This window comes from Gracilinanus agilis, chromosome 2 (genome assembly GCF_016433145.1).
Source record: "Gracilinanus agilis isolate LMUSP501 chromosome 2, AgileGrace, whole genome shotgun sequence".
Taxonomy (NCBI): domain Eukaryota; kingdom Metazoa; phylum Chordata; class Mammalia; order Didelphimorphia; family Didelphidae; genus Gracilinanus; species Gracilinanus agilis.
In genome coordinates this window covers 346,064,506-346,078,454 of record NC_058131.1, presented here as the reverse complement: position 1 = coordinate 346,078,454, position 13,949 = coordinate 346,064,506, and the positions used below count along the sequence as shown (strand labels likewise).

General features: G+C 41.3%; 1 protein-coding gene across 1 annotated transcript in view; it reads right to left on the bottom strand.

Annotated features, from left to right (window-relative positions):
• SOGA1 (suppressor of glucose, autophagy associated 1) overlaps positions 1-13,949 on the bottom strand; it is an 87,971-nt gene that overhangs the window by 42,236 nt on the left and 31,786 nt on the right. Inside the window, exon 3 of the mRNA XM_044664336.1 lies at positions 6,964-7,026. Within this exon, the coding sequence (XP_044520271.1) occupies positions 6,964-7,026 (63 nt within the window). The remainder of the gene's footprint in view (positions 1-6,963; positions 7,027-13,949) is intronic.

Here is a 13,949-nt window from a genome sequence, read left to right as displayed (position 1 = left end):
TGGTACAGTAGGAATTGGTCTGAACCACTCCCACTATCCACCCCCTTCTATCATGCCCAGAGTTTGGTTTTGATCTGCCCAACTTGCTTGTGAAGCTCAGACATAGGCGAACCAGCAGTCTGAGGACACAGAAATGGTCATTATTTATTGGAGTATTTCTGTATTTTCTAACCACTTAACAAATATAAAATTGTAATATTGATTTTCATTAGGTTCTTATCTTTTTTTTTTATGTGTCACTGATGAAGTTTTTGAGTGTTGTGTTCCTAACCCCATTTTCCCCATAAATTCTGCGGTTTTTATTGTGGGATTTTGCATAGCTCAGTGCTTTCTGGGAACATATATGCTGAATTATAGCAGAACTGACTATATTTGTAGCCTGAGTATATGACATAGTAGACACTTAATAAATTATTAAATTATTAGCATTATTAAAATGCAAATGACTCTCAGACTGGATGTCTAGCCCTAGTCTTTCTTGAAATCCATCCTGTTATCGCTATTTGTTGTAGATATCTTGACAGATCTTTCCCATTTTTTCATCTATTTCTTATCTTCTACTCACTTTCATCCTTAAAATGCTCTCAGGATGACATGACTTAGCTGAGCTCTCAAGGATGATCTGATTTAACTGAATATCTCATCAAATTTTCTATAGACTGTTTCCTTCCCTCAATCACATTTGCCTTATGGGGCAATACTTCTGATAATCTTCCATAATCTTCTCTGTAAGATTTTATAAACAAAGCTGATGTTGTCCTTGGCTACTATAGTCCTATGCCTGGAAAGATGGCCGTTTGTTTTTGCCCTATACTAACTGGGTGGTTTATAGGCCTTTTCGACCTCTTTCTGATAGCTTTTTTGGTGGTGGGGGGGAGGGATAGGGAGAAACCCATAATTTCATTAACATTTCTAGTGAGGAAATTCCCCCTACAAAAGTAAATTGCTTTCCACTTTGCAACTTGCAACATTAGAAAGATGCCTGGGCTGTTGAGATGTTTGAATGTCTTGCCCAGGGTGACCCAAGTGGTATGCCTCAGATGAGAAAATTAAAACCCGAGTCTTTCTGACTTGAAGGCCATTTCGTTACCTACATTTCAACTTGATCTTATGCCCCAAATCACATGGAGCAACTGGATCTTGATCCAGTTATAGATCTAAAATGGTCACTTCGGAGACAAAACTATATAAAAGGAAGAAAATGAGGCAAGAACATGGATGATGGGAGAAAAGGGAGGGATAGAAGGTCTGAATGAGATGAAGTCTAGTTTAAGATAAATGAAGTAGAAGGAGGGATAAGAGATCAGGAAAGGAATTTCAGAGCACAAGAGCAAAGAGAAAGTATGGTACAAAGTATGGTTGAACATGGGTCCTCTCTTGTAGCTGATTGAAGTGGGAATAAAGGTCAAAGTTGGGAATCAAGGAATGGATGGAAGGCTGAGGTTTTCAAGGGGACACATCTTCCATTTCCTGGGATTTATGAAATCCTGCTTCCATGATCAGACCAGATTTTTGGTTCTCTCTAGAAGACAGCTCATCTGTCTCCATTCTGAGAGGCTCCTTATTTTATGTCTCTTGACAAACTGAACCAGTAACAGGGATAGGTTTTCTGACCTTCCTCCCACCATCATGGAAGCAACATCTCTAGGTGCTGATATCCATCTATATCATTTTGACCTGATCCTTATTGATGTGATCTATTGATCTCCTGGTCTTATTGCCTTTTTTCTCAAGAAGCTTAGTGCCTGGCTCAGACTTCCTTTCCAATCCAACCCCTTGTCTTTTTATTTAGGAATTTCAATATATAAGTACAGGGAAGCAGAAAAGTGTGAGAAAAGTCCTGGATAAAGGGGAATTCTCTAATGATAGGGCAGGGCTCCTAGAGCATATGATGGAAAAGGAGGATGGAAAGTAGAAAATAGTAGGACCGACCTAGATAGTGAATGGGAAGTAGGAGTAAGGAAAGGGGATTTTCAAGGCAATGACTCTAAATGACAGGAATCAGGAAAGAAGAAGATATATAAGTCTGCTAGTCATTGGATTGGGGGAAAAAGGGAGTACCTTCTAAAGATCTTGAATTATGCTAACTGAGTGAGTAAATTCTGCAACTTGACTCCTGTGGTCTTTACCATATGAGGCCAGTTTAGACTGTCAAACTTCAAGACCCTAAGATATCCCTGTTTCTCTGGCAAAGGCTATGGGGAAAATCTCTAGATTCTGAAGTGCCAAGCCCAAAGCACAAAAGACTCACTTCTTCCAGGAAGCTCTCCCACTAACCTTTCACCACATAAACAGTGATTTCCCAGTTTTGCATTCCTAGGCCCCTAGCTACAATTTACACTATGGCTATTTTCTTTTTATTCTTACTTGTTTCCTCTAAGTTTGTCTTATTAAAGGGTAAACTTCTTGAAGTCAAGGCCCAAGTCTTCTTATATAAACAGGTGAATCTTTTCAGGGACTGAGGAAAAATAATTTAATTGTTAATTTAAAAAATAATTAAGCTATGTTGTCATTCCATATCTGTATTCTCTGTGCACTTTTGAAATTTTCCTTCCACCTGGACATTGAACCACTCATGACTTTTCTCACTATTGAAATCAATTTAAAAAGCATTTATTTAAAACCTACCATATATAAGTCCGGGTTCTTAGTGCTAGGAATCTAAAAACAAAAAATAAAATTAAACTAAAGCAATCCTTATCGTTAAGGAGCTTATAGTTTACTAGGAGAAACAACGCATGTACACAGATAGGTAAATATAATACCTGACAAAGTTCAAATCTTTTTTTTATCTGCATCAGGGTACCTAGCATATAGCAGGCACTTAAAGATGATGAATTGATCAATTCACCCAAGCAGCCTGAAGGTCACTAGATAGTCATTCATCCTTTCATTCATTTAGTTTCTATGAATGTTAAAAAATTTTGCCCCTCCCAGAAAAAAATCTGGAAATAGGTGCATGGGTTGGCAAGATGAGCAACTCCAAGCTTCAACTCATGATGGATTTAGGCCTTCCTTCAACTCAAGATGGATTTAGGTCTTCCTTCCCCTCCATGTTGCTAAGTATAAGCACTTCAGTTCACCAGAATTTTTTGGAACATAGAAGGACTAAAGGATGCTGTGAAGGAACACTGGATTTAGAGTCAGACCATTTACTTGGATTTGTATCTGTATTTTGCCACTAACTATGTGACCTTAAGGAGTTACTCTTCCCCTCTGGCTTTAATTTCCTCATCTGCAAAAATGAAGGGATTGGGCTAATTGACCTCCACATCCCCTTCTAGATCTAAATCTCTGAAATACGGGAGGCTTAGGTTCTAGTACCCACTCTTTTCTAGACCTCATAGGACCTTGGACAAGTCTCTCTGGGTATCAGTTTCCTCATCTGTAACAGGAAAGGCCTGGTTAGTAATCTTTACAATTCTTCTTTATTCAACCCCTTTAGGAGTCATCTTTACCTAACAAGCCATAGCATCCCACCTGGCATGGATCTTGTCCTCTTCTTAACATTAAGTCTAGAGGATCAGAGATGAGGGCCTCCAGGGTCCTCAGAAATCATCTACTCCAACTCCTTCCTATGAGGTCTAAGAGGCTAGGTGATTTGATCCAGGACACACAGGTAGTAAGTGACAGAGCCAGAATTAGAACACAAGTCTCCTCTTACTCCAAATGCAACCCTCTTGGCACTGCATCAGAATCTGAAGTGTTGAGAGTAGTAGGGGGCTCATCTCCCCAGCTAGTGGAGGAGAGAAGAGACTCTCTGAATTGGAGAAAATGAACTTGGAAAAGGCCACTGAACTCATACATGGAGGGGCTAGCAAAGGAGCAAAATTAGTGGAGGACCACAGGGAATCGTTAGGAAAAGAAAAGATATGTGGGAGGAATCCATGCTCAGAGAGCCATGTTTTGGGAGATACTTCTGGACTTTCAAAAATACCAAGACTGCTTTGATAGGACAAGATCCAAATGTGAACAGAAGCCTCAAAAGAAATCTGGGTGGGAAGGTATCAGTCCTGGCCCGCTGTCAGCCCTGGGAGTCAGAAATGAGTCAGTCAAAGCTCTAGTCACATCCCTGACAATTAATTCGGGGCCCCCATATGCTAGTCACAACATGAAGCAGCCTGACAACAATGAAAAACTTGAATGCTGGAGAGTACGGCCTTATTGCTCCCTTTCACTGTTATATCTTTTTCAAAATTTATATTTTATTCATCGCAAAAGCATCTACTGCATTTAAAAAACTGTAATAAATGTGAGAAATCTGGTATGCCTGCAGGAGGTATATCTGTTTACTTATTATACTGAGTCACAATACATATTTTATTAATACAAAAAATAAAAATGGCAGTAATTCATATACACGTGGGCTCCTGGGGCTTCCTAAGGATCCTTGGCACACAGGATGGGAACTACTAGACTAGACGATGCCCAACGGCCCTTCTGTCTCAAGATCCTATGAATTACAACATAGGCAACTATGTCTAGTCAGAGAAATCAAGAGATAATGGTATTTTACAAGATCATGGGATTTAGAGCTAAAAGGGATATGAGTAACCCCCTTCATTTGTCTGAGGAGAAAAATGAGGCTCACAGAGAAATCAAGTGACTTGAAGAATAGAATACTTTACATAAAAAATAACAATAGCAACTCATTTCTTTTTTTTTTTTTAAAGCCCTTATCTTCCATCTCAGAATCAATACTGTGTACTGGTCCCAAGGCAGAAGAGTGGTAAGGGCTAGACAATGGGGGTAAAGTGACTTGCCCAGGGTCACTATAGCCCAGGCTCTCTATCCACTAGTAAAGCTGCCCCTAGTAAAGCTATTCTAAAATCCCTCTTGGTTCCCTTAGAGTGGGAGCTCTTTGAGGGCAAGGGGCATCCCTATCTTATACTTTCTTGTAGATTCCATGATACTTAGCACGGGACTTGGCATGTAGCAGGGCTCAAATTATATGTATACTGAATGGTTCTTAAGAACACAAGGGCTGGGGGCAGCTGGGTTACTCAATGGATAGAGAGCCAGGCCTAGAGACAGGAGGTCCTAGGTTCAAATCTGACCTCAGACACTTCCTAGCTGTGTGACCCTGGGAAAGTCACTTAACCCCAATGGCTGAGCACTTACTACTCTTCTGTCTTGGAACTAATGCTTAGTATTAATTCCCACAGAAGGTGAAAGTTAAAAAAAAAATTTTTTTTTTTTAATCATAGGAGCCTGGGTTTTAGAGCTTGATGATCTTTAAGAGTTCATTTGGGGGATAGCTAGGTAGCTCGGTGGATTAAGAGCAAGGCCTAGAGATGGGAGGTCCTGGGTTCAAATCTGGTCTCAGACAGTCCTTCCTAGCTGTGTGACCCTGAGCAAGTCATTTAACCCCCATTGCCTAGCCCTTACCACTCTTCTGCCTTGGAACCAATACACAGTATTGATTCCAAGTTGAAAAATAATGGTTAAAAAAAAAAGGTTCATTTAGAGCAGAGATTAGCATGGGGTCCATGGATAGATTTCAGGAGGTCTATGAACTTGAACTTGGATGGGAAAAAAATTTCATCTTTATTTTCATTAATCTTTGATTTCTTTTGCAATCCTAGTATTTTATTCTATGTAGTATTCTGAAAAAGGGTCCCTAAGCTTTTACCACATTGCCCAAAGAGGTCTATCCAGGACACGGGAAAAAGGTAAAGAATCCTTCTGTGTGTGTGTGTGTGTGTGTGTGTGTGTGTGTGTGTGTGTGTGTGTGTGTGTATGTGTGTGTGTACACATATATATTTATTTGTTTATTGCCTGGGGTGGGGCAGTGGCAGGGAATAAGGGAGGGAGGGAGAAAATCTGAATCCTAAAATGTCAGAAAATAATTGCTAAAAATTTTTTCTACATGTAACTGAAAAAATGAATTAAAAATAAAAAAGAGCCTCAGGTTTAATTTGGCCTCAGACACTTCCTAGCTGTGTGATCCTGGGCAAGTCACTTGACCCCCATTGCCTAGCCCTTACGGCTCTTCTGCCTTGGAGCCAATATATAGTTATGATCCTAAGGTTGCAGGTAAGAGTTTTTCAATAAATAAATGAGTGAACCAACAAGTTAATATTTAGCACCTATTGCATCTGGAATGCAATGATGATTGCTGAGAAAATTATTTTAAAAAAAAAAAAAAAAAGGGAAAAAAAACCCAACCCAACCCAATGTACTCCTAACAAAAGAATCTCTGCTCTCAAATGAATTCAGGTTAATGGACTCACAGTCTGCTAATTTCTATGCTGTGATCTATGATACAGCTGAGTGAGTCCAAGAGGAAGGAAAGCGTACTGAATGCAATATTAGGATGGATGCAGACAGGCTCGTCTCCAATTCAGGTCCAACCCCTTCATTGGTGTCACCACGAAGAAGGGGAAGGGAGGGAATAAATGTAAACGTAGTGCCTACAATGTGACAGTCCCTGCACTGAGCTTTTTTTTTATATGATTATCTCATGACCCTCAAGAACAACCCTGGGAAACAGGTGCTTTTATTATTTACGGTTGAGGAAACTGAGGCAAGCAGAAGTGACTTGCCCAGAGTCGCACAGCTAGTAAGTGTCTGAGGCTGCATTTTATTTCATGTCTTCCTGACTGCAGGACCAAATTAGCTGCCTTTAAACATAATGCTGAGGTCAGGGGTAAGTGTATTGTTTCTCTGGCTTCTCTCCTACCATTCAGTAATGCCCTGCCCTTCCAGTGGATACTTAATAAAAACCTTAAGCCCATTCCTTTTAAAAGTGAGTCTTAGTGAGGAAGAGTCACCTTTCCAGCACTTGGTTTCTAAGCCTCTCTGGGAGTGGGACAGGTGAAAGGAATTCATTTGTAGCTAAGGAAAGAGCGCTACAAAGAGGTAAAAGGGAGAAAGAGGGAGGCTGTCAGAGAACAGAAATTCCCAATCATACTTCTGCCATCAGATTTCTAAATCATACTTTCTTGAACTCTAGATAAATACCTGGACTGATGCCTTTTTTTCTGTTTTTCCAAGTGAACGAGTTCCTCTTTTCTTCAAGGAATGCTGAAAAGAGATAAAGGAAACATTGATAAAGTTCTCATATTGTGAAGTAGTATTTACAAAATATCCTCAGAACATGAAACATGTAACTATGGGGAAATATTCAAAATAAAAATAAAAATATTAAAAAAAACCAAAATATCCTCAGAAGGTCAGCTCTGAAGCAAACATATACAACAGTCATCTCCACCCTCCCACAGAGCATGCCTTAAAATCAGAGCATCTCAGAGCTAAAAGGAGTCTTAGAACATTGAATGCCACAGCTGGGGGGCCACCACACACCACGTAAGTACAAAGAGTCCTTGGAGATCACTTCAGTATCCTCATTTTATAGATGCAAAAATCATGGATCAAAGAGGGGAAGGAGTTGTCCAGCATCATATAGGCTACTGGTAGAACCAGGAAGAGAACTCAGGTGTCATGAGACTATTCATACGACACTGCCTCCATTCCAGCTAAATTACAGATACACTGATGCACAAAAATGAAATTGTCCTTTGTGAAGAATTCTTGTTTTTCAGTAAAAGGGGAGGTTAATAGGCTAATTCAAGTTGTAGTCTGAAGGTAAGGTATTTGCAACACTCCAGAAACTGGAAGGGCTCACACACTAGTGGAAATATGAATTTTTATTCTGCTTGGCCAGCGGTGACTAAAAGTGGTGAAGCCTCAATGGAGAATCTTTTAATTAGTCTTTCTTCCTCCTTTGTCCCCTCTACTTTTTTTTTGGTAAAAAAAATTCTTAGCTTTTTTCTTAGCTTAGCACAAGCATTTTCCTCATGAAGAATCTTTTCAAGTTGGTACTACATATATCTTATTCTACAGACACAGAAACTAGAGCCCAGAAAACCCAAATGATGGGTTCATGGCCGTGAAACTAGTTAAGGGCAAAGCTAGGTCTTTGGACTCCAGTCCCAGGCACATTCTGGATCACACGCAGCATTGTAATGTGGGCATTGTTGATCCTCAAATCTATTTGTTATTGGTGTTTGGGGACTAAGGTCTAAAATTCAAAGTTGGAATTGGTGTACTGCAAAATATATATCACTTATATAAAGCATTTCACAAATTTTAATACATTATTTCCCTCCCTTCCCAGTAATGTAAGTAGCCTCTCCTTTGGTCTTGATTAAAAATAAAAGTTGTCCTCACCCAGGCCCTCCAGATTGACATAGCACCTTATACCTTCTCACACTCAATGAGTCGCCCCTTTAAACTTTACGAGAACTCTCCCATATTGTTAGATCATTCCATTAAGTGTGGGAAAATTTCCATCAATGGAAACTGAGGGTGCATTCAAACCTAGGAGAGCCAATTTCAGCAGCCTGGATTTCAGATGGAGGAAGGAGGTAGGAGTCTGGAGGGGGGGAGACTAGCTGCTGAAAGAAAAGGGGTTCAAGACCATTTGAATGAAACAGGATTAATATAAAACAAACAGTATGGAAGGTATTCTAGGCTAGGAATCAAAAGAACCCTGGATTCAGACCTTGACCCCAACATTTATTAGATATTTGACTCATGGACAAGTCACTTAACCTCTATGAGCCTCAATTTCCTCTTGTGTAAAATGAAGCTAAATAATAACAGCGAGCATTTATACTGGAAGATTTATAAGTTTATCATTCCATTTGATTCTTTCAATAACTCTGGGAGAGAGGTGTTATTATTCTCCTCATTTTATGGATAAGGTAACTAAAGCAGAAAAAAATTAAAGTGACTTGCCCAGGGTCACATAGGTAGGGTGCACAGCAGGATCTGAAGTCAGGTGTTAAACACCCAAAGTTCTATTCTCTTCATCACCCAGCCACACCAGTAATTCTTCTAGCACCTCCCTCACAGGTTGTGGGAATGATCAAATAGAGAGATGCATAGTAAAGCAGAGGTATACCTCAAAGCAATATATAATTATTATTATTATTGTCATTATTGTTATCATCATTCCCCGTCAATCTTTCTTTACGCCACTGTAGTCCCACCCTGGGCTAATGACAAGAATAAGTTGAAGTAGTGAAGACATCCTAGACCTGGGAAGCAGGAGGCTGAGGTTTCCACCCCAATCTGACACGTACCAGTTGTGTGGCCTTGAGCAAGTCATGCCACCTTGATGAGGCAGTGAACAGTCTTCTTGGAGTCACCCAAAGCAACGACTTCTCCAGGTCCCACAGCTAATATGAACAACCCCAGGAGATGATGGATGCAATCGGTGACACCGTGCTGACTTTCACACACTACCTTATTACTTCAGACAAATTATTTAATCTCTTTGGGTCTCAGTTTCCACATTTAAAAAATAAATGGATTGGGATAGCTGGTCTCTAAGGTCTTTTCAAATCTAAATCCTATAATTCTAATGCTCAGCATCCAAAAGCGCTTTAGCCTTTTCTCATCCACCTCACCGACTCTCCCCCCACCAGTACTCTGCAATGCAATGACAATGGTCTACTTGCTGTTCCTTTAACTAGACACTCCATCTCCTGCCTTCATTCATTTTCCCTGTTCTCTCTCACCTCCCAGCCTCCCGGTTTCCTACAAGTTTCAGCTGAAGGCTCATTTTCTGTAAGGAGCCTTTTCCAGGCCTCCTTAATCTTAGTGCCCTCCCTCTAATAAGAGTACCTCCAATTTATCCTCCCTCCCTGTGTCTCTCTCTCTCTCTCCATCATTTCGAAGGATTGTTGTGAAGATCACAAATGAGATAAAAAATGAGCTATAAAAGCTTTGCAAATTCTTGAAATCCTATCAGCTTATAAGCCACAAAAGGCTCACTTCTGGCAGAGTAACTGGGAGTGAGGAGAAGCAGGAGTTCAAATCTCTCTCACACCAGCTGGGAAACACCAGCAACGTAATATCTCTGAGTCCCAGGATTCTCATCTATAAAGTGGGGGTAATAATGCCTGTAGCACTACCTCCCGTGAGGATCCAGGGGGTGATGTATAGAAGATCAAGTTCCTTCTAAAGGTTAGGGAGCTATATAAATATCTGCTATTTTTTCTAGACTACAAAGAGCTTTCTCTTTATAGAGCTGAATTAATACTCGCAGACTGTTTTTAGGGCTGGCTCCAGACCTTATTAAAAGGACTGGTCCAGTTTCCTTTGTTTTTGCTGGGGGGCAGGGGACAGGAACTCACGTGGGGAGGAGGGAGGAGGAAGAGGCCCACCTCCTTTCTCCAGGCTGGCAGACACAGTGGCAGCACGATTCCTAAAACATTGGTAATGGCTGTCGTCAGACACTCAATGCCACTTTGGAGACGGTGGAAGAGTCAGAAATAAAAGCTGGATTTTGGCCTGGCTCCCCACCCTACCCAGAGCCCACAGGAAGGGCTAAGGAGGCTGGGCACCCAGAGGGAGACTGTCCACCCACCACCTTTTTCAGAGCCGCAGTGCCACAAGTTTGGTTTTGTTCTCTGTAAACAGGAGCCCTGCAGGGAGGAACACTAATTCTCCATAATTCCAGGGCTCTATGGCCAGGGTAACAGCAGGTAGCCAGCCCTTGAGGCAAGAACTACTTCCTGATGGCCTGCTGGGAGCTGGCCCAGGGCTAAGCACTCAGGAGATTTTTGAGGAAAAAAAAAGAGTTTTTTAAATTGAAACAATCACAATAACCGCCAATTGTAGAGAGCATTCAGGTTTACCAGGTGCTTTTGTCACAACTGTCTTAGAAGGTAGAGACTGTGAGTATCATTGATCCTACTTTACACATGAGAGGTTCTGGCCACAGAAAAAGTCACAGGCTCCCAGCTAGGAGAGAGCGCCAAGGCTATCTGGGTCAAGCCCTCCGGAACAAGGCCCTCTCCAACACATCCAGCCTGTACTGCAAGCCTACAGGGGAGAGGGGAAACATTACTCCCAATGCAGCCCATTTCCTTTTTGAACAGCTCTAAATGTGAGGATGTTTTCCCTTAAGATAAGACTAAATCAGAGGAAGCTAGGTAGCACAGTGGATAGAGCACCAGGCCTGGGATCTGGAGGACCAGGGTTCAAATCTGACCTCACACTTCCTAGCTGTGTGACCCTGGACAAGTCACTTAACCTCAATTGCCTAGCCCTTGCTCTTCTTCTTAAAATTGATACTAGAACAGAAGGCAAGGGTAAAAAAAAAAAAAAAAAAGGATGAGGTTAAATCTGTGTCTCTACAATTTCCACCTGTAGACAATTTCCCTAGTTTTATCCTAAGCAAAACAAGTTTTATTACTCTTTCAGGTGACAGCTCTTGAAATATTTGAAGATGACTTAGATCCACCCAGTCAATAATTTTCTTTATCAGGACACTGTTTCTTAAAATCATCCTCCCCATTATCAGCAGCAAATCAGACTCCTAATCATCATCACCATCATTATCATTTTTTTAAATAAACCCTTACCTTCCATTTTATAATCAATACTATATGTTGGAGCAGTAAGAGCTAGGCAATGGGGGTTAAGTGACTTGCCCAGGGTCACACAGCTAGGAAGTATCTGAGGTCAAATTTGAACTCAGGACCTCCTATCTCTAGGCCTGGCTCTCAACCCACTGAGCCACCCAGTTGCCCCCTATATAGTACTTTCAAAGTATACAAAGCACTTTAGAAATATCTCATTTTAGTCTTCTAAAACCTTGGGAGATAGTGGCTGTTATTATCTACATTTTGAGATAGTTAGGATTTACTCTCTCCTTCCCAGATTCTGCAATGCAGTGACAAAATGAAGGATGGCTTTAAAGACAAGATTTTAATTTTAAACCCTTAACTTCTGTGTATTGACTTATAGGTAGAAGATTGTTAAGGGTAGGCAATGGGGGTCAAGTGACCTGCCCAGGGTCACACACGAGGCCGGATCTGAACCTAGGACCTCCTGTCTCTAGGCCTGGCTCTCAATCCACTGAGCTACCCAGTTGCCCTAAAGACAAGATTTTAAAGACAAAGCTAGAGAAAGCAGAGACAAGATAAGGGTCCTCAGCTTTCTGGAGATTCCAAATTTTGAACAGTGAGTCAAAGCGGAGGGAAAACTGAGGGAAGCCAGAGCTCCCTTTTACATAAGCCTGATGGTTTTACATGATTCTAGGGAGCTTAAGTGACTATTAACTACACCATTAAAGTCTTTACAACCAAAATTTAAAGTAGCCCCCGGACAGAAGACTCATACATGGTTGACAGGGCAGGACACAAGCACACCCAGCTCTAAATGAAAGAGACAGGCAGGCCAGTCCAGACAGAATCCAAAGTAGCTTGGGATATTTGGAACATGGCCAAGCAGTGTGGCACAATGGGAAGAGCTGAATCTGGACTCAGAAGACCTATCTACTTTACAGACTATAGCTAGAAGGGCATCGATATAAGGCTCTTCTCCCAACTTCAAGGTACCCCCCCACAGCCCCTCCATCACCCCAACAGCAGGACTTGAAATGTCTACAGAAAACTGAAAATAGTAAATTACTGGGGCCAAGGTTTTATGAAATCTTGCATTAAAATCCCTAGAAAGACGAACACATTAGCACTTTCCTGTGAACTAATTTATCCAGTAAGTTTTATAGGGGAAATGCACAGATCCCCATTCCCAGTGGTCCCCAGGAGGCTCTGCAGGCCCTACCAAGAGCACCCTTGAACGCTTCAACAAGTAAAGATGGAAACAGGGTGGAGAGGAGAAAACGTAGTAGAGTGCTGGAACATCTATTCAGGATTCTTCCTTAAGCAGCACTCTGGAGTAAATGGTCAACACCATATTAAGTTTGCAAAAATGTGTAAAGAAACATGAATTTGAATCCAGAGGACCAGAGGTTCCAATCCCAGCTCTGCTCTGGACTCTGTGGATGACCTTGGATAAGCGAGCCACTTGCCCTCAATGCCCTCAATGGGTCTCCATTTTCCCCTTCTATAAAATGGAGCTGTTGAAATAAGATGATCTCCTAGCCACAGCTAAAGAAAGAACTGTTGGAATCCAAATGCTCTTTTCTGACTTCTTCAAGCAGCCTTTTTCATTTGGGTCCAGGAAAAAACAACACAAAGCCTCACTCAGCCAACAAACAGTGTCTGACTTGGTTGGCCCCTTCTCCTCCCCTCTTCACCAATCTGCTTCCTTGTCACTTGACCCTGGAGCATAGCCAGCTATTCCCTCCTGGGGACAGATGGGAGAACTGCTTTAAAGCTTAACAGAATGGGGGGACTTACTCTGTGTGAGTAGGAGGAAAATATCAGAGAGACCAAGACAGCTGGGATAAGCTTATATTTGGGATACTGAGTGCAGAGGAATTGGAAGTGATGGAGATGTAAGGTGGGGGTGGGGGCAAATAAAACATTAAAAAGCTACATAGTAGGGGCAGCTGGGTAGCTCAGTGGACTGAGAGTCAAGACTAGAAATGGGAGGACTTGAGTTCAAATCTGGCCTTAGATATTTCTTAGCCGTGTGACCCTGGGAAAGTCACTTAGCCCCCATGGCCTACCCCTCAGCAGTCTTCTGCCTTGGAACCAATACAGAGTAAGGATTCTAAGGTGGAAGGTAAGAGTTTAAAAAAAAAAGGTACACAATAGGACAGCTGGTCATTCAGTAGATTGAGAGTCAGGCCTGGAGATGGGAGATTCTGGGTTCAAATGTGACCTTAGACACTTGCCAGCTGTGTGACCCTGGGCAAGCCACTTAACCCCAATTACCTAGCCTTACTGCTCTTCCACCTTGGAACCAATATATACCATTAATTCTAAGAAGGAAGGTAATCGTTTAAAAAAACAAAAACAAAAACAACACTACACAGAAGAAAAAGTTCCAGAGGATACAAACTGACATTTAAAAAAATATTTTGCTAAGTTTAATATAACTTTTCAAAGTAAATTGTACCAGTTTCATATACAATGCTCTTTTTCATTCCTCTATGTATAATGAAACATGTTTGTTGGTTAACTATTAAATTCACACTATTTTTTGTTTAAAGAAAAAGTTAGGGGGGGGCAGCTGGGTAGCTG